This window comes from Centropristis striata, chromosome 14, assembly GCF_030273125.1.
Source record: "Centropristis striata isolate RG_2023a ecotype Rhode Island chromosome 14, C.striata_1.0, whole genome shotgun sequence".
Classification (NCBI taxonomy): Eukaryota; Metazoa; Chordata; class Actinopteri; order Perciformes; family Serranidae; genus Centropristis; species Centropristis striata.
The window spans coordinates 8,634,379-8,660,460 of record NC_081530.1 but is presented as its reverse complement, the minus strand read 5'-3'; the positions used below and the strand labels follow the sequence as shown (position 1 = coordinate 8,660,460).

The 26,082-nt window shown below is 38.9% G+C and overlaps 1 protein-coding gene across 1 annotated transcript in view; it reads right to left on the bottom strand.

Annotated features, from left to right (window-relative positions):
- khdrbs3 (KH domain containing, RNA binding, signal transduction associated 3) overlaps positions 1-26,082 on the bottom strand; it is a 153,152-nt gene that overhangs the window by 21,705 nt on the left and 105,365 nt on the right. Inside the window, exons 6-7 of the mRNA XM_059350072.1 lie at positions 21,855-22,035; positions 8,304-8,386 (exon numbers count right to left, since the gene is read on the bottom strand). Coding sequence (XP_059206055.1) covers positions 8,304-8,386; positions 21,855-22,035 — 264 coding nt within the window. The remainder of the gene's footprint in view (positions 1-8,303; positions 8,387-21,854; positions 22,036-26,082) is intronic.

Below are 26,082 nucleotides of genomic sequence, written 5' to 3'. Positions count from 1 at the left end.
TTGTAAAGTCATGGAAAAAAATATTAGACCACTGTTTTCTTCAGTTTCTTGTTCATTTTAATGCCTGGTACAACTAAAGGTACATTTGTTTGGCTAAATATAATGATAACAATAAAAATAGCTCATAAGAGTTTAATTTAAGAGCTGATATCTAGACATTTTCCATGGTTTTATTGATAATTACCAAAATCATCATCAATAAAACCATGGAAAATGGCTAGATATCAGCTCTTAACCCTCTGGGGTCTATGATCGTGCCGTCCTGATCAGATCATGTGAAGTTTAACAAAAATACTAGGTCACATGGAGCGCTGCTATCAACTTCACTCCAAAGTAAAGACTTGAAACTTTCTTCCAATTTTTGTTTGACATTCCTAGGTAATGTAAAACTAAAGATATGATAGTTTTAATTTGATAGTACAGAGATATTTGAGCGTTGGTGTAGCTCTCTGTGTAATTTTGCACATAGTTTGTTTTGAAGAGGACTTTTTTGTATATAGTTTTATTATATTAAAATTTTTACCTTTTTATATGTTCATATTTGTATCCTATGTTTACATTGTCAAGTTCCAAAACAGTTCATTGACCATATTTGTGGTTTTTATTGTAGTAAATAGTATAATTTTTCAAATAGGATTTCATTATTTTTGGGCTTGATATGTTGATAAAGTAAAGTAAAAGAAAATAATTGTCAAAAGTAATCAAAAATGGCCAAAATAGGCTCAGACCCCAGAGGGTTAAAATAAACTCTTATGAGCTATTTTTGTTGGTATCATTGTATTTGTCCAAACAAATGTACCTTCAGTTGTACCAGGCATAACAATTAACAAGAAATTAGAGAAAACAAGCGTGGTCTAATAATTTTTTCCATGACTGTATTGAAGTGCTTCAAGTAAAATGTTTTGTGTCGTTTTCTAATGTAATTATAGTTCTCTCGAAAAGTTTTTGCTTATAACTATACACTAAATTGAGACAATCCATATTTTTTCTTGGCTGTAATTCAGCATTTCTTTTTTTTTTTAAATGAACACTTATCTGACAGCTTTAGTTACAGAATGTGTCTTTAAGGGCAAAGAATACAATCAACACACAATGCACTGATCATGATCACTGAAACGTAATTATCCAGCAGTGAGATGTTTAACATTGAAATGTTTTTTATGTGTCAGGCTGTAATCACAGATAGTTCTCTGCTCAGACTTGAGGTGTAGGGTTCAGTGTTGTTAGTCTTCACACAATAACAGTGAAATTAACATGTTTTTTTTTTTCTATATGTGCTTTACTTTTTGATAGTTAAGTACATTTTGTTCCGTTGATTCAAATCTTCCACATAAATAACTGCCTCATAGGAGACATAACTTAAACAAAAGACGCAAAGCAGAAAAAGAAAATTGAATCTAACTTTAGCCTGTAGCATTTATTGAATAATGCTGCCTCCTTCTGCTCTGTGCAACTTCACTTTCCTCTATCATGTCTGCCCCAAATCCTGTTACCTTGCAAGGCAGATGGTTTGGCGAGATCTTGAGCTCACATGACCGTGCAAAAATCACGCAATAACCCAGCCACAAATAGCTCCCGCACTGAGAAGGTATCGCCAACTCTCTACCGGCTGACACATTCCTATTGTTGTTAATTGTCAAAATCAATTATCATAATTTACAGATGGCTGACCAATTAATTCAGCACAAACATGGAGTCCACTTGGAGTTCAGTGAGAGAAGGTTGTTCTCTTTTTTTTTTATTAACCCTCTGGAGCCCACGAAAGAGCCGGAGAGCCCTGCTGTCAGCTTCCCTTTATAGTTCTGGCTTTTCTAGAAGTGTCCATGTCCCATTTAGCATGTCAACTCTTTTTCAGCAAAGGTTAAAACGAAGTTTTTGAAGATATTTTTTGTAATTTTGCAGTGTGCATTCAGCATTTCAATGCATTTTTAATGCAATCTTTTGTGTTTGTTTGTGTTTTGGGCATTTTTTTGTGCATTTTGTGTTTTTTATGTGTGTTTTTTGTAATTTTTGTGTGTTTGTTGTGATTTTTTGTGTCATTTTTATGTTTTTATGTGTTTTTTGTAATTTTGTGTTTTTTTGCACGTTTTTTTTGTGCATTTTTGTGGGTTTTTTTTTACATTTTTGTGTAATTTTCATGTGTTTTTTCCGTGTTTTTGTCATTTTTGTGTGTGTTTTCTCTGTGTTTTTTGTAATTTTATTGTGTTTTTTTATGGGGCTTTTTGTATTTTTTTGTGTGTTCATAATAATCAGGTCATATAGGTGAGGTTGTACTGAAAACAATGATACCAACATGGCAGGGTGAACACTTTTTAAGTGGTCTATACAGGCAGAATGAAAAGGAGCCCACAACCAACAGAATAGCCCCAGACTCCAAAGGCTTTAAGTGAGATCAAAAACCTAGTTTTAGGGGCATATTGTCTTAACCACCTCTAGCTAAATGTGTTTCATGTGGTCTGTAAATACATTCCAACATAATTAAGGTATCAGTAAAGCCACTGATGAAGCATTAAGAGCAGAAGCCTTTTAAAGCCATCCTCCTCCTTTCCCTTCGTGTTCACAAATGGCAGGCCTGTTTCTAGCGTAAGCCACCGGGGTAATACCATGACAGAGAGACTGTAAATTGTTCTGCTTGTTATCCTCCGGCAACTGAAATCCTGCCACGCAGTCAGAGCTCAGACTGGTGACTGGGAGCTCCTTAGGCCTGAGAAACATTGTTAGGAGACTGCCCGTCCACATACACACACACAAACACACTCACCGGCACACGCACATACACACACTCTCCTCAAGGCCCTGCTGCAGCTGGGACTGGCTTTGACTTTCCTCAGGCTCGGGGTGAAAATAATGCACCTTTGTCCATCAAAAAGCTAAATAGGATTGTGACTGTGAAGAGGAAGCTGCTGCAGAATTAACTGCAGTAGCGAAAATGAAGTAATTAGAGGTAATGAATGGATAACCTGTGGCTTTATGATAGTATTATATTCATAATTATGAAGATTGTTTTTCACATGCAGTCTGCAGGAATAAACAAGAGACAAATGCTGAGCATCAGTCACACATTAGATCTTCCATCTGTCCTCCTCAAAACACCACCCCCTGCATCGATTGTACAGCCCCATATAAGAATACAGTTAGCAGCCCATAGTGGCTATGCTAATTATGAAGAAGGCGAAGGTGGAAGTGACGTCATGGGGTGATGAAAGTGAGGATATGGAGTATAAATGCGGCCAGGAAGGTGGTGGACACGTCAAACAACCAGTGTTCGTATCTTACTGAAAACCAAAAGTCAATGTTGCCCAAATCTTTTCATGATTTTTTTACAGTTAACTCTGAGGTCCATTCTTACAACACAAGACACATTGATACACTTCATCTTCCTTTTTGCTGCACTACACATACTCTTTGGAATTTTCATATTCATGTAGTTAAACTACCTTCATCCCTCAATAATGTTAAGTTAAGACTAAAAGCTTACCTGTTAAATCAACACTCCTAATAGTTTATTTTCCAGTATAGTTGTCATTGGATCACTAGCTCTTATACATGCACTCAAATACAATTATTTTACGTTCGTTCATACACACCAATGTTTTTATTTCTGACATTTTTGTGTGTGTGCTATAAAATGGCACTTGTTGTTGCTTTCTCTCATTGTTGTTGTTGATTTATTTTTGAATTTTTGTATACTTTCTTGGGGAGGTGCTTGTTATAAGCCCATATAGGGTTTTTTAACCTCTCCCACACTAACTATTCTTGTTTCATTTCTGTTTTTTGTAATTGTCCTTTCCTATGGTGCAAATAAATAAATACAAATACAAATGTTATTATGTGCAACTTCACTTCTGTGATTCACTATTTAAGTCATCAACATAACTACCTCAGTTATGGCAGTTACGCACATACGTAATTACCTTTGTTACTTTGGAACCATGCACTTTTTTCCCCGAACCTTAAGAAAGTGGTTTTGTTGCATAAAAGCTTACCAAATTTAGCGTTGGGCTGGTGTTGCATTTTTCAAACCAGGTTTGATAATAAGCGAAACAGACCGGACGGCTATATCAAATTTTACCATTAGTGTCTCACTTAACTCAGCAGCTGCTCTTGAACGGATTATATGAGAGAAAAGCAACTATAGTCCACTGGCTGGTTTGCAAACTGCCAATAAACTCTGTTTCTCTGCAAAGCATGTGTGATAGAGAGAGGAGATAGTTAATCAATTATGGATTCTCCATAGAGAAGAATCACACCTCCATACAGAAGAAGCAGCCATTGCGCCACAAAAAGCCATTGTTAAAAATATTGCTCTTTTCTCCTCATCCTTCTTGTCGTTATCATCTGCTCATAACTTCACCAGCTTCCACCATAAACGCTGACCTCAGCAGCTTCCATTACTTCTGCACACAGCGTGCTGCGTGTGACGTCTTTGTTAATGTTCTCCTGTGCATGCAGGTAAGTCCAGGACCGTAAGCAGTTCACACTGTAATCTGATATAAGCCATATTTAAAAAATAATGTCAACAGCCAAACAAAAAAATCAGATCTGAGCAAAAAATTCCAAATTGAGTATTAAGACCTGCAGTGTGAACATAGCCTATATTTCACTTTCGAACTGAAAAAAATAAACAACTTAAACTACAACAGTGTAGGCTAGATGCATATACATATTCATACACATACTCACATAGGCACCATTAAACAGATGTACATAAACATATAAACATTTACACACATACAGTACATATAGCCCTATACATGCATCTGCCCCATCTAAGTAATAAGATAGATATAAGAACCAGTTAACTTGATATTCACTACGCATTTCCTTATATCATTTTGGTTTGAAAAAAAAGGGATGTTGGAAACACTGTTTACATGTTAAATTTCAGCGATGTGGTGTCATCGGCAAGGCTACTTTTTAATTCCTTATGACAAATACCAGTTGAGCCCATTTGTAAATATTAAAATGGTTAAGGCTTGTACACATGACCAGACTGGCAACACTGGTAATTGACTAAACTCTAACTGGACGACTTGTTCCAATCGAAAAATGGTCAAAATTCAATCAATCCAAGGCTGCATGAAGCTTAAAGTTGTACACATGCACAATGTCAGCCTGCAGTAAGAGTAACTTTTAAACCAAATCCAGGACACAGAAATAAAAGAACAAGTAAGTGAATCAGCTGTCTCTGGAGGCACAGGCTTCCATGTCTGGGCCCTATTAGCTGCTTTGTTTCCCACCAGATAACAGACATGAAAATCTCTTTGAGTCGACCCAGCCTCCAGCCCTTACATGATGGACTCCATTTTTCTTCTGTGTCACCGACCCTCTCCCCCACCCCCATCCCCCCCTTGCTCCCACCACCTTCACCAAAACATCCCAACTCCCACCACCACCATTATTCATGATGCTGCTTATAAAACAAATAGCTGCAGATTCCTGAGGGGGACTGCACCCCGCCCCCCCCCCCCCCCCTCCCACTCAGTGAGCCTCTCTACACTTCAAGATACATCCCTCGGTGTGTTACAGAGGAGTGTGTGTGATCTGTCCCCCAAAAAGAGATAGCACAAAAGATGGATGAAGCCCGGGCGACATACATCCTGACACCTCCATAAAAGAAAACATCGACCACCGTGCTCACAAAAGCCAAAGGACAGAATAATGCTCTTTTTTCTTCTCCGTCTGTTTTCATCTTTCCCAGCTGCTGCCAATACAATTCCATTTTTGACACACTAAATGTGGCAACAATCACTCTTTCTTTGAAGTGGCACAGACAGGCATACATAAATGTTGCACGCTGAGTGCTACAGTGGGACACCAACAACCAAAGAGAGCCTTTGACCTTGTGTGGCTTTGAGTGTGTGATAGCTCCCTGGATGTAAGAAAATCGATATTCTGCATTTAGCTGTGCAGGACCCTCTGTTAAATGGAGCAACATGCCACTAAAACTGTTTATTTTGCATTGACATGAGAAACACATCGGGCAAAACGCACCTGTTTTATTTTAAAGGAAAACAAAGATAACAAGGAATCACTGCTGGGGTCGGTTTATTTGCAGACTTTAGACTTTGGAATACTTAAATTAGAGATCCTGCTATGCATCCAATATTTTCAAACCAGACTTTTTCAGAGGTGGAATTCAATGTTAATTTCTGACTTAATCTTAAAAGACAACTTAAAGGTCAGTTACAGCATTTCACACTTCACAAAATACTTCATTAACACAAAGTGTTCTTTCGAAAAGGCAGAAAACAAGCATCAATGGCTCCTAACAGCTCATGCACCATAATCCAGCTGTTCTTAACCCAGAAGACTTTAAAAATCTCAATTTGCTCTCTTACATTTACTCGAGCCCAAATGGCCAGACTGCAGTGAAATCGCTGCCCTTGGATGCTGCACATAAACTTGTATTTTAGACTCACAGAGACATAAATAAAACTATTTTTTTCAGATCAGTTCACACGCTCAAGCTGTTTAGAAAACTGTTGTTGTCATGTTTTTGCCCTGGTATGAACTCTACCACAACATGATAACCCAGTTTGAACTATCTGTTGCCAGTTTATTAGATACACCGAGTTGAAACTAATGCAGTCTAATAAAACATCCATGTTATAAACCCTATCTTAAAAAAGGTTATAATGTTCAGTTAGTGTTGATGCTGTTTCCAAAATATTCAGCTGTGGTGTTGGAGAACTGTATTTCATTACACAGAGAGGTGTTTCTGTTATATTGATAAAAATGGCTTGGACAAAATAATAGAAACACCTGTAAACGCAAAGAAAATGCAAAGAATGTCAATATTTTCCTCCGCCAAGGAGGTGTTCAATGAGGTTTGTCTGATGGTCAGATTTTCATGGTGAAAGAGTGTAGCATAGACCAGCATACATTTTGAAGTCGATACGAATCCCGGTGCGAGATGTGGAGTCGGAATATTCAGAAGAATTATTTCCCAAGTTTGAAAATGAACATGCCCCTCAGGTTGGAACTTTAAGATATCAGAGACTGGTCTCCCCTCAAAAATGTCAATATAAGGTGTTGTTGTGTACATGCAGCATTACGTATTATGTTTTAGACTGTCCTCTGTCACCATCTTGACATAGTAGTAATGATTGACGGCGATGCAGAATTTAAATGGCGGATGTCACACTCAGGGAGAGGCGGTGGATAGGTCGAACAAATGGTGAACTTTCACGCAGCAGAAGGGGGTTTGTGTTTTTAACTTTTTACGTAACGTATGCTTTTTACGTAACTTCTGTGGCTCAGGGTTTGTGAATTATGTTTTTTATGTAACTTCTGACAAACGCTCATATGTGTCGTAATGGGTGGTATTGACATACGGCCTATTCTGTCCTTAAGGTTGGAGATCTTGTTGAGATTTTTAAGTTAGGGCATGCCTTGGTTGAGGTCTGTTTTGTATATGATCTATTTCTACAATACACAGTATCTGGCAGCTACAGTATGGTCAGGTTCGGTTGAAGTTAGAAATATTGTGGTTATTGTGACCAACAAAGCCAAGCCAAAAGAGTTGGGACACTGTGTTAAACCAAAACAACAAATGTGTATAAATTACATAAACAAATGTTTTCCAGTTTGAACATAAAAACATTTTCAATTGAATATTTACCATAAAGGATGAGCAAATTATCACACTGTTTTACCTCTTTACTATGTCTGTTGTTTGGTGCTGGGCAGGAGGTTTGTCAGAGCTTTTTTTGAAACTTAAGTTTTTTAATGAGTGTTAAACCAAGCAATAAAATTGTGGCTTGTAAAATCATAACATTAATCCGAAAGAAACTAAAATGTTCACTACCGCTGAGGGGAACTGTAGAGTCAGATGCTAATTTTCAGCAAATGAGATTATGTTTTTGGTTCAGTTTTTTGTTTGTCAGCCGGATTATTAAAAAAAAACGACTGGGTCATTTGTTCAAGAAACATGTCGGAATAGTATAGCATGAGCCAAGGAGGTACCTATTACATTTTGGAGCAAATCGGAATAAGGGGGCGGATACACCTCCGTTAACCATGTGGGATAGGGAATCACCTTGGTACTCTCCTAGTCCCCTTGTCCTTTTTGTTTGGATTTACGATGAATGACTAATTTTACATGTCGCATTCCATCCATTAGTCACAGAAACATATTGATTGGTGCAGCTTTAAAAGTAAATCACTGACATTTTCACAATTTCTTTCTGGCACTCAACCTTGGTGTATGGCACAAAGATGCCCAGCATGCACACAATTCCAAGGAAACTAGGCCATAATTTCCCAAAAGTAGCACTTTGTGAAACATTTTCAGAACTTACTTTTGTCCTTGATTACTGTAGTTGTTGTCGTAGGATTCATATCCTTGGTCATCATAAGCTGTTCCGTAGCCGTCGTCATATTCCTGAAGGAACAGAGACAAAATGCAACCAGTAAGATGAGATGCAGATAAGGAAATATTACAGGAAACATTTGGAAATGGAAGAAATGTTGATATGGCAACCTGTGCACAAAAAACACCTGTTGAAATGTTGAGTGAAGCAGCTGAAAAGACATAGTGCCTGATGGATAAAAGCTGCTGTTTTACACTGTTTGGTTAAATTGTGACCCAAATATTTTTTTCTGAAATTGGTTTACAACAATTTTACCAAACCATAGCCTCCTATTGTAGACGTGTCTTTTCACCATCCATCAAATGCTTACAGGGTAGTTCTTTTTTATGACACGTTGTGATGCTGAGGCTTTCAACTTAGCAGAGATATAGGTCAAACTGCTTGATGTTGGCTGCTGTCGGTATAACAGCCCATATGCAGCACCATTAAAGTAGCAACTGCAGTCCTGCCCTTGTCTCTGTGTCAACTGACTGACAGTGGGATGTAAAGACTCTCGCTGTGGCAACGTTTCATCACCACCTCAAAGGATGAGCCTTGAACATCTGTTTGTGCTCCAGCAATCTGCCCCGTCCCCCCTTCTGCACTCCACCCAGACTCCCGCCAAGAGGAACATCAAAGCGAACCAGTGCCGCACCCGTCCTAATTTGGGATAAATGGGACTTATGTTCCACAAAAGGCGTCGACCCCTAGCGACACATCTCTCATCCCCCACACACTTCTTGGCTAATTCCATCCCCCTGATTTGCATGCTTAAAATGAATGTCTGTAAGATTTAGCACCAGAAGAAAATGCTTCTCACATCCATATTATTATTAAGGCCCTAATTCCTGATTAGAAACATGCATTTGCCAAATGACAGGATTTGAATGGACTCGTTTGAGATGTTGAAATTTTTAAATGTCCCGATACTCTTAAAATGGGCTTATTATAGTCTGTTGATACATGTAGTAGGGTGGTTTTTGTAGAAAGAACAAAAAAAATATTTTGTGATGTCCAAAATTTGAAAAAAAGTCACACTATAGTATGTTGAAATCATCATTTTTTAAAAATGCCTAGATACTCTCAAAATAGTCTTATTATATTCTATTGGTACATGTAGTGGGGTGGCTTTTCCAGAAATAACAGAAAACACTATATTTTGCGAAAAACTGAGTAAATATTAAGAACTATGAAAGACTCTGAACATGATGTGGCGATGCTTCCTTTTTTCAAGGTGAAATATTTGGAGCAACAGTTGTGTCGACATTGTTTTTCTTACACTGGCAGGTGCATTTTAGGAAACACTTTTATATGCTCAAACCTCTCCTTGGTTATCCCATTGGGTGGCTTTCAAGACTTGTTTGTATTTCCATTGTTGTTTTTCCATGTGAGTGGGAGGTCTGTTGGTTTTTGTGGAGGTCTTTCTATTTGTCTAGAGGGAGCTCGAGGGGAATATGAATCCCTCCTCGCATTTGTAATTCTGCAGTTACAAGAGCCTTTCCAAAGTCAACGATTCCCCATGCTAATGCAAGGACTAACAACTGTACTTTTGACAATAATAAACCCCTTCAACGCCTTTTAAAACAGTAGGCACAGCAGCTCTAAAAAGCAGTGCAATTTTGTCCAAAGGGATGCAATTAAAAGCACTTTTCAACGGGCAGATTAAACTCTAGACTTTGATTTGCAATTTGTATCATAACCTTTTTCTCCTAATGAAACACTAAGTGGAAATAACTCCCTCGCAAATTTAAAAAAAAATGTTGTCCAAGATAATCATCACGACACGAGCAATAGTAGCAACAGTGTTTTTTTTAGAAGTGACATAATGAAAGACAATTGTGCACATTATTGGAGAAAAACAGTATTCAGACGATTTTACATTAATTATGACCTTGGAAATTCTGCTTGTGGACAGAGCATAAAACAACCCTGAATCCAAAAAGTCGGGATGCTGTAAAACTCAAATAAAAACAGAATGCATTAAATCCAAAATGAGTGTGTATATCTAACAAAAACAGAAGTTTCCCAGTTTGAGCATGAGTTATTCAACATAATAAAGTTCACAAAGGATTTGCAAATTATTGCATTCTGTTTTTCACAGAGTCCAACTTTTTGGAATCATGGTTGAATGAAAGATTTACTCTTCATTGCTCTGAAAAGTGGTTCTAACTGTAGCAAAGCCAAAGAAAACACAGCCAGTGTTATGTATTTGTGTGAACGTGGGGTAACACCAGCCAACGAAAGGGACTTTTCATATATTTGCCGTGTTTTGGATTTGCTGAGCAAAGAAGCTACTACCCTTCTGTCAGTGCAGCCCGTCCACTCTGCCCAGACCAAGTTGGTGAGAACATATTGAGTCCCTGCTCTCAACACATGGGCCACCGTCTGGACGAGAACACTTGTTTTTACAACAACAATTATATTTATAATCATCACTTTTATTCTGATTTGACAGAAGCACAAGGCCTCAATCATAATATGCACGAGATTATGATACTGAACTTAGTTGAACTCAGTAGAGCCCAACTGCTAACAAAGTGCAATACTGAAGAGAGTTGCTACAAAAATAATTGGGATTTATGAGACACATACAGATTACCAATATGGTGGCCGATATAGCGAACTTTTAGGCTTAAAAAAATAGACCTTTTTTATGTGGATTGAAGGGCTAGGTGATATGGTTAAAATGTTCTGTACAATATTGTATATCATGATTCATGTTTTTTACATTCAATAAATAAATTGTCAATATGAAATAACGCATGTTAACAAAGCCTCTATTAGGGGTTTTGACCGGGGGCCGGTTCAGAGCCAGAGCCCGGCCAGTGTTCGTGTGGTTCACAGTTAGTTCAACTTGTGAACTTACTCTGAACTGTTTGCTTTTCCACAGGCTCTAGAGCCACGTCATTGCGTCACTGCTAATGTATGTATGTGTCCGCCCTCTCTGCATTTTTTTTTAATTAACAATGGTGTGTCTCTACAACACATCGGTGCTGCTCATCTTGATCACTATGGACGCTGAATACATTCTAATTAACACTGAACGTTGGACTTTATGGTAAGCTAACGCTAGCGGGCTAGCGCTGGCCCGATAGCCCGCTATCGTTAGATCGCTAGTCTGTATCAATCAGTTAAACAAATCAAATAAATGAACAATACACATTTTAGTTGGCCTCTTTCAATGGTCCGATAGCCCCTCCCCCAGCCCCTGACGTAGCGGGTCACGGTTCAAGACCAGCAAAGAGTTTGTGCTACTGTGGAACCCGCTTTCCCGGCCCGGAGCCGGCTCTTTGGCGGTGGAAAACCAAGCAACCGTTCACAATTGGGCACTGGCCGGGATCCGCCTGCAGTGGGAAAACCCTATATAGTATCCTGCAGCTTTGCTCCCATGTACGAGGATCATGATTTTATGAATACGTAGATATACTATATTGTTTTAATGATGTATATCATCATATCACGCAGACATAGTGGATGGTGCACAGCTTCTGCTCCAAAATGAATATGTTAGCTAGTCAGAAGTTAGTCAGAAAACTGCTTCCTTAAACAAATACCTTTATTCAAGCTTATTCAATGTTATTATAGGCTTCATTATACATACAGGGGCTAATTTACAAAAGAATTGCACAGCTTTTGCAGCCGCTAAACATATGCAAATAAGGCAAAAACAAATTCTCAAATAACCTGCAAAGTGTGAATTACATCCCTAACTGTGCTGCCAAGAAAACTGCACCTAGGTGCTCCGGTTCTATTTGCACATATTTACATATTCATGCACACTTTAACCTGCAGCGCATTTATACTCTATAGCCACTTGGATAATTACAGTAATCTAGCTTCAAAACTATGGGTGTGATTGCGTCATAATATCATAAGTGCAATATCTTTAGTAAATAGGTCCTTAAGACAGGCGAGATAGCGGTTGCAAACAATGTATTACATTGTCAACCAATATTAAAACTGAAAATTGCATTATATGTTCTGTCAAAAAAACATGTTTTCATATTGGTGTATATTTGGAGACCATATACAGTGATACTGCTGGATACCGATTTGTCTGCTGTGGAAATAGCTTGGCCCTTCGAAAAACAATGTGATTTTATTATAGAATAACTTTCAGTAGTTCATTATGTTAAAGTTGACGGTTAGGAAAAAATAGCAACTGCGATTTACATTAGATTAAAGTGCCTTTTTCTTTTAAGCAGCTGACATTTTTCCTGCATATATACAATATGGACATTGGGTTCCAATTGGCTCTATGTTATCTATTAACTGTTGATTCTTAAGCATTCAAAGTGGTGAAAAAAACAACAACAAACAACATATACTGTCTGCTCAAAGCCACAATCACAGTCTCTGAAGCAGAAACAGCTTTAACTTAAAGGCACTTCCTGCAGTACGTTTTTGCGTTGCATGAGATGTCAACCCATTTGAAATTGAAATAATGTCTCTGTGTTTGTCAGAAACACGGCTGTTTTTGTCTTAAAACTCAGGGGATCATTCTTTTTCAATCTATTTAAAAGTTGTCTCTATTATACAGTATTATTCTGTATAGTACTATTGCAGGCTGGAATAAACAAGTGTGGTTATGAATATTGAATGATAGGAATCTCAACAGGAGGAGGAAAAGTAAAACCTTGTAGCTGTGATTGCATAGTCGGCCTCAGTTGTCAAGTAAAATACATTGTGTGGGTATAAAAACATGAGGTCAGTCAAAATCTGTATAAGATGACTAAGTCAACTGTCTCCACTGGTTATCACATATTAACTACAGATCCTTTTACCCAAAACATAAGGCCAGAACTGCACTTGCCATGTGAGTCAATGAGACCATATACTCATAATGAGAATGTTTAGGAAAGTAATAAAGTAAAAAGTAGGGTCATTTTCCTATTGACTTCCATACAATTTGACCTCTTTTTGTAACCAGTGGAGTTGCCCCCTGCGGGCCATTAGAAAGAATACAGGTTTACAGTATTTCTAAATTGGATTCACTTTTCAGGCCAGGAATTTGTCCCTTGGCTATAACTGGTTGTATCAGATTTTGGTCTCAAAAGCTCACCTATATACATGTATACAAGAAATACAAGAAAAACAATGAATACATCGTCATTATTTCAAAATAAATCAATAATAAAATCAGACAATTAGAACGCAGACAGGAAGCTTTGAGTCCACCATGACTGAAAATAAATTTCAGAAATTAATATAGTCCAGGGACTACACATCTTTGCTGCAGAGTCCCATCATTTGATGTAAGAAACAGACATCTAATTGCCTTTAGGGCAGAGTATTCAATGGTTCCAGACACAGAGCAGCAGCATTATGAAATGTTGGCAGTAACATACAGGTGGGGCTAATCAAAAATAATGAGCTGTGTGGTCCCTTCCAGTCATATAAGTCACCGACATCATGAACTTTTATTATTGTTTAATACAGCATTGCTTCAGATCTGTGGCACATGATTCAGGTCACCATTGAGACCCAGCAAAAAAATGTCTCCCGACAACTTCACCTTTAATTTATTTCTAAAGTGGCTTAATGGATTTCATTTCTGCTGCACAAGAAAAAACACTCACAGTGTGCCTTTTTATACATACATCATTATATTCCTGTGTTATGAAGGCAACAAGGGATGTGTTTTATAACCCAACAGGTCTGAATATATGTAAATTTCCTTACTATCAGAAACCTGTAGCTTTGGTACTCTTCTCTCTATTATTCAAGATGCATTACACGTCCAGTGATGCACGGAAATGTTATTGTAACAAAATACACAGACTACACCTAATAAAAACAAATGCCTTTTCAGTTTGAGGCAAGCATTTTGCTGGGTGGAAATGTTATCAATGTTAGAAAGAAGAAAAAAGTGTGAAGGCACTTAAAGAGTTTTTTTTAATGTTTATTTGTATACATGCATATCTTATTTTGTGCGGGCAGTACATTTTACATTTTACTTTATTTATTTTTATTCTATTTTTATTTATTTTATCTGATTGCATTTTACTGTTCGATTGTTTACTACATCTCTTTGTATTGTGTTATCTATTTATTGTTTGTGCAGCACTTTGGAAACCTTGTGTTTGCTAAAATTGTGCTATAAATAAAGTGGCTTAAAGTCTCTAACATAGTGTTTAGTGACTTTATCGCGACATGTTGCATATTGTAGATTGTCCATATGCTATAACATTAGCTGCTGTATAATAATAGGGTATTATAACAGTGATTTTATACTATGTGAGTGTTCTTTATAGTATCACAGTGCTTCTACTACTTAACAGTAAAAAATAGGCTGTTCTCATTCACTTCTCATGGAGAATATGTGTAATATTCAAGAGAGAAAGTGTGATTTGGTAAATGGACAGCATTTATATCAGGCTGTTACCCAAAGTGCTTCAACAATTTGCCTCTCATTCACCTATTCACACACACTAACACAACACTGTTATAAAGCTACAATGCAACAAGCTGGGCTACCAATCAGTAACAATTGAAGTTCATTCTCCTGCTCAAGGACTCGCTGAAAGGTGAACAGGAGAAACACACTTACAGTCATCCAAATCAAAGATGTTCATACCCTCAATTACCTAAATTAATCTGAGGAAAACTTGCATGCACATTTGACAGTTTCACCTAAAGTTGGTGCTATACGAAGAGCATTGGGTGATTAAATGCAAAGGGTCCATCCTCTTGGGAGCATGAATGTGCTGATATTCTTGTGAAAAAGCTTGGATTCTGGAGATTGTCCCGGCCCCCAAAACAACCCATAGCTCTTTTTTTATACAAGCAGCTCATGGTGACCCATAACTACAATAATTGTAAGTTAGTGACTGGAGAAAAGGAGGATGTCAGGTGACGTAGTATAAAAGGAGACAATGTCTGAATATGGAGAAGGTCAGGGTGGTTGGATGGGTCAAATAACGTTTACTATTATTGGGTGGTACTTGGTGGTTGAATTAATTAGCACTTTTTGGAATTCTGGTATGTTTATCCTCTGGGAACCATGAATATCCAATGCTATTTTTCAAACAGATCCTTGCACTACATTTCCAGCTCACAAGCAAATGTGAAGAGGAACCATGGTAATGTTTATAAGAAATTTCACTTTTAGTAGGTGCTGTAAATCTACAATCACCATTGTCCTACTGGGGATTTCCACCAGGAGCGGAACGGCTTCGGCATGGTTTTGCTCCGTCCTCTGCACGGCGTCAATTCCCACCGGGCATCGTAGTGAGCCAGCCGTATACAAGCGAGATAATGAGAACACGCGATAATGCTGAACGTACGGGAGACCGCGAGATCCTGTGATAAACTGTGTATAAAGGAAACAACAACAACAAACAGCTTATTTTGCTTCTCCGACGTGGAAGATCTGTTGATCTGACCATCTATCCTTATAAAAAGAATGTGTAAATGATTGTATGCTGTTCCACTTCAACAATCAGTCTCTCATCGTCCGTGTCACCGATCCTCTGAGACCCTTTGATTGATTGATTGACTGCTGATCTGGTGCCCCGGTCAAGACGTAATGTTGATGTGAAGTACTTTTAGGCTGCATAAACTGTGTATTGTGTTTTATTTTGAAAGGGGGTGGAAGTGTATTACGTTGATTCTGTGTAGGATTTCCTGTCTGGTGCGATCTGCTCTGTTGAGCATGACGAGGTTTAGCAACAGCTATCGGTAAAAATAGAAATGCTACGGATTGATCGCGCTGCAGAGCGCCGCGGCTGGGGCGCTGCTGAGACGTTACGCGGCGCCCGGTGGAAATGGTTTCATTGATTAGAGTGCCATCGATCAGCAACAGTGACCGCCGAGCAGCCGTTCCGCACCCGGTGGAAATCAGGTTTTAGGCCCACTTGCAAACAACATGCATATCATCCAAAACTTGGCATCTGAACAGATGTTACTGAAATGTTTTTCACACATTGGAAGCCATTTCTGAACCAAACTCTTCTAAAGGAGATCATGCTCAGTGTTAGCAGAGCAGATACTAGACACCCTGATTTGTTTTCAGCACAAGCCATGTGCCATTAGTGTTAACTGAGTCCTCCACTTGTCTCAATGGCCACTCTCTCTAGGTGCTGTCCGCTCACATTGGACAACACTGGCTGGTATTAAGGACCATATTAAACTTTAACAATGGCATGTTATTGCCATTTATTAGAGCAGCTCCTCTATAATTGAGTTACAAGCGAGCTGAGAGGAGAAACATGCTCGGTTTATAAATCACACTGGCACATTGAAAATGAGTCTTTTCTTTGGTGTCTGACACATTGAAAAACAGCTTTAAAATGGAAAGCAGACTGTGATGATAGTGTGATTGAAGCTATTATAATATCTGATGTGCTTGTATTGATATATCATTTACTCAAAAAATATCTTGGGGAGCACAATAGCACGACAATACTGCAACAGCACCGTGTTTCCAACACTAAACAGGATTAGTGTGACAGTGAGAGGTTGGAGAGGGGGAGTGGAGACGGAGAGGGGAAAGAGAGAGCAGCCCCTAAGTGAGTCTTTCATTTGTATGCCAGTGGATGGCTGAGAGGCGTGTTGTTAAAAGATAAGGACTGGCCTCTGAGGCCACTGAAGACTAACAGAGGGCCTGGCACTGCATGTTACAACAGCAGTATCACAGCCGCTCCACTGTGCTCTACAATACCACTGTAACAGATAGGATGCCACTGACACCCAGAGCAGGCTTTTCCGGCGCTGGATTTGTTCCCTGCACACTGTACTAAATCCAAATGAGTTCAACAACACACTGTCCTCACATTCAGAACTTTGCAGATGCTGCGTGGCCTGTGCTGAAACCCAAATGGTGTCACAAATGCAAACAACAAAGTGAGAAAATTAAGCAAATCAAAAGAAGAAGAAAAGCCTTGTTCTTTCCAGATGACTTTAGTACGATACCATCTGTTCAAAGAAAAAAGTCTCGCCTCCGCACAGCTGTGCCACGCACTGTCTTAACTTCTTAACAATAAAAGCAAAATAAGACCCATGATATTGTTCAAAGAAAACAAATAATCCAGTATCTGTAAGCCTCGGTCATCTGTCTCACTCTCAAAATTTCTCAAAGCTATGTGTCATTTATTCTGCTCTTCCTGCCAGCATATTTCAGAACGCTGAACAGGCTGGAATTTGCTGAAGCTTTTTTCGCTGCAGGGGTGAAAATACTACTCAAGCTATCAGATTGAGGACGCTAAAAAGTTGGCCCATGCATCAAGTTGAAGTATCACCACCCTGTGTTACACTTGACAAATGTTTGAGATTTCCTTGCTGTTACTTTACCACCTTTGGGTTTGATCTTGGCTGAGTTTTAGATAAAGCTTATTCACATCTGTCAAGTATTATCAGAGGAATGCATGTCATTAATAAATTAGCCCTGCAGAAACATATGCACTGGAAAATGAAATTCAACATCAGCGCCTTGGATGCATCTAGCTGAACTTGTCTATTCTTGCTTTTCCTGTTCAGAGACAAAGGATGGGAGAAAAACCAAGCGGCAGTGGCTGTATGGATTTGAACTGGGGAGCTTTTTCTTGTCAAATGGCTATACCATTACCATATATGCGATTCTACAAACTCATCACTTCAAATATACATTGTGTATCGATTGTCATGGTTTTCACTCCAATGGGTATAATGCTTAACACAGTCAACATTTTTAGCATGTTACAATGCCAACATTTGCTTATCAGCAAAAGTGCACCTGAGGCTGATGTAGGTTTTTTCTCATGAACCAAAGTATTGGACAAAGTAAAATTTGACAGGCTCTTTGCCTATAGGGGAAAAGTCAAGGAATCAACAAAGTAATCAGGGTTAATCCTCTAGGCACCATGAATATCCCAACAAAATTTCATGGCAATCTATCTTGCAAATGTAACAATGTTTCACCGCAAAAGTGAAAAATATTGACCTTCTGGTGAGAGGGAAGAGTTTTACCAGAGTCAGTATGGATCATCTTCTGGGAACCCTGAATATGAATATGTATACCAATTGTTATGGCTATTTCACTCCATAAGTGAAATCATTTGACCTTCTGGTGGCACTACATGAAAGGGCAAGGGATCACCAGATTAGTTATGGATCATCCTCTGGGCACCATAAATAGCTGTACCAAATGTCATGGCAATCTATCAGTCATATGTTAAAATTTGTCAATGCATAACATAAAAAGTTGACTTGCTGGTGGTACTACACAAAAAGAGCTGGAGATCACCAAAATCATTAAGACTTATCCTCTGTGCAGGATAAATTAAAGCTGCAAGCAATGATGAACTGGCCCAAACAGAGTGCACTGCAAATCATTTGTTTCTTACCGAGATAAAAAAAAACCTCTTAGATTTAGAAGTGTTACATAATTTATCTTGTTTTAAAAGTTAATCTCTTATTTTAAGCGTACAACATGCTTATTTCTAGATTTAACAATCTTTATTTAATAAATCTTGTCAAGTGAAATTATCTGTCCATGCAGCAAGATAATTTCCCTCAGATTTAGTGTTTTTATCTTGTTTTTAGACCTTTTTTGCAGTGCATGAATATAGTATGTACCAAATTTATTGGCTAACCACCAACGTTGTGGGCCCCAACCAACTTTGTCATCTCTAAATCCATGTTGCTAGCATGGCTATAAAAATACGAGAAAATAAATTGTTTGTGTTAAAACAAAAAAACAAGACATGAAAAACACTTTTAATTTAATTTACACTTTAATTAAAGTAAGTTGTATTGGAGATTGCAGATGACTCACATTGGCAAGAGATTGAAGTGAATTAACTTTGCCTGCAATTATGACAAATCAGAGGTTTAGTCCCATGTGAATAGGTGTTGATGTGATCTTCATGGCTGGTCTTGCCTGCCACACCAGTTAGATACAGCTTCTTTATTATAGAATTGGAAATATTTTCCTAACCATTACACCCAATTTAGATAAAAAATGCGACAAGGGCAGCACCAGAGAGAACACGATTCAATTAACAATGCTTGGCTCTCAAAGGGGCTGGACATGTGGAGAGGGGGATGGCTTTTCTTTTAACGCCACAACAATCAGAAGGACGCACAGTGCTCAGAACGGATTACTGTATCTGGAGGACTTAATAAACAATACCAACCCACGTGCATTGCACATTTCTTGGTCTTCACACCCAGAGGAATTAAGCTTCTGTGTGAACAAAAACAAACACACTTACTGTACATATAGCTCTAGATTTAGCGTGGAAGTGAAGTTCTGCTACTTTGATTAGCCTCTTTTGGATTTCATGTTGGCAATGTTGAAATAGCACAAAAAAGATGACATGCAGCCTTGTTTTTGAAATGAGAATGACATCATCTTTTAATTGTTCTCCAATGGGATTAGCAGCAGGTAAGACAGAGCTCTCTATGCACCTAATGAATTACATGAAATGAGATTTGGCTGCAATCATAGTAACCATTCAAGACTGATGGGGCTGCCAAGACTGGATCACAGGATAATACAATTTTTGTGATTTTGTTTGGTAACAATTGGATTCAGAGTAATTCGATACAAGCAGCTTTAACAGAGGTAGATTATGTAAACCACAGAACCATCTAGACAAAGATACTGTGCATGCATCATCATGACTGAATCACTAAGAGGTAACCCAGGTCTGGAGCTTTTAGTCCGAACAAGCGAGAGGAAGAAAACACCTCCAGCTGAACAAATGTTTTGGCCCGTGGCGATGCCTCCCAGTAAAAAGAGAACGAGGATAACATGCATATGAGTGAATGTTAAGCAGTGATAAATGAAGGCAACAAATGTGAACAAGAAACATCTCTTTGTCATTTCATTGATGAATACAAGAGCCTATTTGTCAGGGCCCGATGGAGAGCGCTTGTCCTGCGATGGTGATGTATTCAGATAATACAGAGACGAACTCATTCAGCCTCTAATTTGCAGCGATGTGGTTAGATTTATCATCCGGCAGATGTTGGGGGTCTTTTTTTCTCCACCCAGATACACAGGTGCAGGTGTCGGGGGATGCAGTTTACAACTGTGACAATGATGGGAAACAGCTGGTCCAGGAGTCATTCTCTACGACCTCCACACATTTGAATTGCAACCTCTGAATAAACCTGTCAGATGTGGTTAGGTATGGGTTGCTGGGGCAATTTTCAAACGCGGGCCACCTCCTCTCTCCTTCTATCTGCTAAATATGCGATGTTGATGCTGAAGTCCCTGGGGAACTTGCCTTGACAGTGCAGCAGGAGACTCCTTTGGCAAATGTACAAAGACTCTGACTCTAAGCCTAATATATTCATCTCTGGCAGCTGTTGATATTACAGCCAGGTTCCCATAAGACTGTGCAGGTAAGCTAAAAGACCAAATCACAATAATGGCTACAATAATAAATTCCCACTCTTTATGCTAACACCTCATGAAGCAAGACAAAATACAGGCTGATATTTACGCAGCTATGCATATTTTCAGCTGAAATGGGTGTATTCAAAGGGCCAGTACACAGGATTTCTTAAACAACCAAGCAGCATCAAGGCCTGAAAAGTGAAGCAAGTGCTGATGTGCCTTCAACCTGCATTCGCTGTGTCACCAGCAGGGGGAGAATCAACTGGTTTCAAAAGAAATTGGATTGTATAGAAGTCTATGAAAAAAGGACCCTGCTTCTCACATGATTTATTACTTTTTTATAAAGATTTTCCTGATGAGTTTATGGTCTCTGCCTTGTTATTGACAAGTCACTACCACATTGTTGTCCGGGTTCCATGTATTTGTCTTAGACAAAAAATGTCTTGTTCAGAATTTGACTGATAAAAGACCCTGTAATGATTTGTTGTTCTTTTTGCACCTTTTAAACTAAACTACAGTCATGGAAAATATTATTAGACCACCCTTTTTCTTTAAATGTGTTGTTCATTTTAGCATCTCCATCCTTTCACCCAGATATGGCAACCACAGTGCAAAAAAGGGGTATCGAAAAACAAGATAAAAACACTAAACAGTAACACTTCTAAATCTAAAGTTTTTTTTTATCTTGGAAAAGATAAGAAACAAATAATTTGCAGTGCACTCTGCTCGGGCCAGTTCATCACTGCTTGCAGTTTTAATTTATCTTGTTTTAAGAGTTAATTTCTTATTTTAAGCGTACAACATGCTTATTTCTAGATTTACCAATCTTAATTTAATAAATCTTGTCAAGTGAAATTATCCGTCCATGCAGCAAGATCATTTCCCTCAGATTAAGTGTTTTTATCTTGTTTTTAGACACACCTTTTTTGCAGTGCACTGGGAAAAAAAAAGATAGTAACAGCCAAAATGCCAAACTTGTGGTTTCAAAACTTTAGTCAAACAAATGGGTAATTAATGGTGATCCCATAGTCACTTTGCTTGTTATGTCTAAAACCCAAACATATCCACTTCACAACGACATACAACAGAGAAAAGCAGCAAATTCTCAGACACGAGAAACTGGTTTGAGCCAATGTTTGGCAATTTTGAGAGACAAAGAGTTTTAATATACTCACATATTCGCCATATGTGTCCTGAACTATGGGAGGAGCCGGTCGGTACCCGGCAGTTGGAGGTGCGCCTCTGGCTCTCTGAACCCCCCTCCCTCTAGAAGATGGAGCCCGGCTGGGTGGAGCTCCTCTGGGTGCTGCTCCTCGGGGCACTGCTGCATGCAGCGGAGGAACTCCTCCTCGACTCCTGACAGAGACACAAACATCCGCCCAGGTTGAGATGAAAGCCACAAATACATTTTTTATGTTTTAATAGTTTTTTATAAAGAGAATGTGATTGGAGGGAGATATGGATATGTGTACATAGTTGGGATGGATCAGATAACATACAGTATATCCTCTTTCTACACAACATGTTCATATGATCTTAAAGCATTAAAAGATACCATTACAAGGACTGTATTATATATCATCAATATGATATGTCCACTGCATCCCTGGTCTTTATGATGAGGTGCTGTAATTTATTATGTTTGGAGTCTAGCTGCCTCGTCTACTTCCACTCCAGTCGGTGATTTCCTACATCGGCCAGAATGACTTGGTACAACGGTAGCGATGAATCTGATACATTCAGAGGCAGGTTATATGTGTAGGTGGAGACAGAGGAACAGCGAGGGTGGAGGCCAAGTTCCTCCAGTCGAGAAAAAGTGAGTCACGTCCATTACTCAAAACACAGCATGTCTTGTGGCTGAATTGCTTTCCTGTCTATTAAGGAAAATGCAGATGACAAAAATGGTGTTTGTGCCTGTTCAGTGATTTTTCTCGTTTTGAAATAACGCCTTGCATTTGGACTCTGGGAAAGTGGCACCAAAATCAGATTTTTACCATTACTGTTTAAGTTGTTGTCGTGCAGATTTTGGGGTTTGAATTTAACCTTTAATACTTGAGTAAACAAGCATGACCCCCATAAAGCTTTGCTGAAAAATAAGCTACACTGAGATACAGATCTGTACAGTCATCTAGATGTATTAACACCGAACAGAGTCTAACCTGCACTGTAATCAAGATAGAAGCAAAGTCAAGCTGCTCTGTTGGAGATCAAAGGCATCCTGACCTTGTGGTTTGGTAACGTGTTGTTTGAACCTTTTACACTGAATGAGCTTCCTTTTAAAAGCAGTTAACCGATCTGAAGCAGCAGCAGAAAACCACCTAGGTTGCTCTCCGGGTCATTTTTCTTTCAATGCTTTCCATTTCTCTATTCTTATTGGTGAAACATCACAGACTCGAGGCAGGAGGAGAGAGAAAAAGAAGTCTCTCTTAATTTTCTGACTAACGGGGACAGTGGAGGATGTTTACTTGATAGAAATTGGGCCGCCCTCAAGCGGAGAAAAGACACAGTTGAGAGTCGATTGCTTCCCCCACACCCTTTTTATATTCATTTATTTATCATTTCAAGTCAAAAGACAAAACACTAACTGAACTACATAAGGAAGGCAAACATATTGCATACAGGCAAGCTGACAGGATTTTGTCAAGGTTTTTTTTTTATTGTTGTTTTAATTTGTTGGATGCTGGTGTGTGTGTGTGTGTGTGTGTGTGTGTGTGTGTGTGTGTGGGTGTGTGTGGGTGTGTTTCAACAGTCTGTCTGGAGAGGAAGTTGTTGATTGACGAGAAAAAAGAGCTAGGTGCAAATTAAGTTAAAGCATGGGAAAGGAAATGATTAAAACACCAGCAACAAACAAGTGAAATAAAAATAAAATAAATACACTCATACTAATTTTATAACTGTTTCTTGGCTTTGGCTGACATCTGAGTGCCATTATAGCAATAACCATGTCAGGGGGATTGCCCCCTATCCACTGATTGTGAAGTGCCTTAAATCTTCTTTTAATGGCCAGCAGTGGCAACTCCAAGGAGAAATCCAATTGTATAGAAGCCAATGAGAAACCTACCCTACACTTCTCACTTAATTTATTACTATTACTATTACTATTATTATTTATTAATTAATATTTTGTTTTATCTGCTAGGCTAATTGTGATTTGCTGTAACAGCTGATTAGCGTGACGTAACTTCCTGTAGTGTAATTCGAGAGCAGAAGAAAAAAACTTCCTGTCATTGATACGAAGGTCCCAACTATAAAAAAAAGTTGTTTTCACAAAGCAAAAGGTTCGGACCTTGGTTTGTTTGGTCCGGACCGAGACCACCTCTTTTGGTTGGACGAAACTTTGGTCCTTTGGTGCGGACTGTGGACTGCGGCACCTTTCACACCTGGAATTTAGGCTTGGATCAAACTGAAAAGTCCCAAACGAGATAGGTGTGAAAGCGTCCTAGAATCTGGTTTGAGACGTAGAGGCCTTCAGCGGCGAAGGAGCCAGACGTCTTTCACTTGAAGAGAGTAGTGGACGGGAGGGTTTGTGTTATCTTATCTAAGGGAACTTTCACACCTATCTCGTTTGGTCCGGACTTTAGGACTTTTCAGTTTGATCCAAACCTAAATTCCAGGTGTGAAAGGTGCCGAGGTCCGCACCAAAGAACCAAAGTTTTCCCATGATGAGGAGGCTCATCTTGCGAATACCAGCACTCTCACGTATTGCTCATTAAGCTGGTGCTGCTGGTAGCAAAAGACCAATAAAAGTATTACAACAGTAAAAGGTGGCTCGCAGGATTCATTTTGTGTAAACACGTTAAGGAAGTAACACTGACGTCAGATGCCGGTCGGCCGGCCTAACAACGCAGCGTAACCAAAACAAGACGATCCGCGGAAGTCCACAGGGAGATGACGTGTCCGGTAGAATTGTCTTGTAAAGTCCATTATTCCTTTTGCAGTGTGAAACCAAAACCAACAGGACCAAATGTATACAATGTAACAGAACAAGGACCTTGGTTCGGACTTTCAGGTGTGAAAACGCCCTTATTTAAGAACTTGTTTTTTAAGCCATGAACTTGTTTTTTAAGCCATGAACTTGTGCTGCCCGTGTTTTTCGTCCTTGAAATTTTATTGCTCCGGTTCATGAAAGTATATTCGGTCCCCGAAAAATGTCTAGTTTAACATTTGGTTTCAGTGAAGACTATACGGAACAAAAAAACGGTTGATGTCACGGTGACTACGTCTGTTCTTTTATTCAGTCTCTGATCTGGGCCCCATCAGGGAGCTGCTGAGCGAAAAAGCAGGGTCAGCACATTCCCCTTTAACAGCCAAACTCCAGTAACAGCTCCTGTCAAAGACAAAGAGGAATATGTAACAGCTACAGAGTTCCCATCAAGAGCAGTGGTATCACATAAGCACATGTGAATGTGAATATATATAAGACTGCTTTCAACTTCCTGTTCAGGAGCCTGTGGGACTTTCGTCTTATCACACTCAAATTAGGCATGATAAATTCTAATTACAGTGTAATTTAAAACACAGCCAATTATATTCTGACTCAGAGCAATACAAACGCCCCATCTCAGTGACCTTGTTTATCTCAAAATCTGATGAAAGAAGTGTGTTTTCTTTTCTAAACACAAAGAACAAACACGACGACTCTTTGCGTTTTCTTGTCTTTAAAGGCAGCGTCAACGTAGAGAGCCTTAAAGTTTTATAATGACTAGGAGTATTTTTTTATTTGTACTCCCGTGAGGTCTCGGAGGAGCTGGAATAAACGTGGGTTCACAGGGATAGAAGAGAAGAAAGCATCTACTGGAGATAATTTGCATATAAAGGCTTTTATGCTAATTTGGCTTTGCTTTGCTAATGTTTATGGACACCAGACATTGCATCACTGTGTACTACCAGACACTATTTACTATCATTTCTGTTTTTCTATTAGAGGTACTTGCTCACTTAATGGCCACTCTGACCTATTTCAGCACACATGAATACTAGTCTCAGCTAAAATATGGACCAATAACGGAGAACAAACTCTTATATTCACCAAATGTAAACAGCCTAAATCACAAAGTGTGTCTGAGAAGAACAGAGGAGAGACTCCCCTTGCACCCTAGAATGAAATTACGTCTCATATAAGCAATTTCATCAGGAGCCACTGGTTTAATGACATCAAGCGCTGATGATAAAATGTAGATTAGAATTTGCTTGTCACAAGCTCCACCTGTCAATGACCAATTTTGTGGATTGCCATAGTTGTTGAACAACATAACTGCAGAGCATTTACATTCTTTAATTACTTCTCTATACAGGAGTTTTCATCTGCTAGATGCAAACCCGACATTTTCACTGCTGCTGCTTCACAATAAAAGCATGCAACTGGCGGAACACACAGTGGCTTTTACTGTTAAGCCATTACAG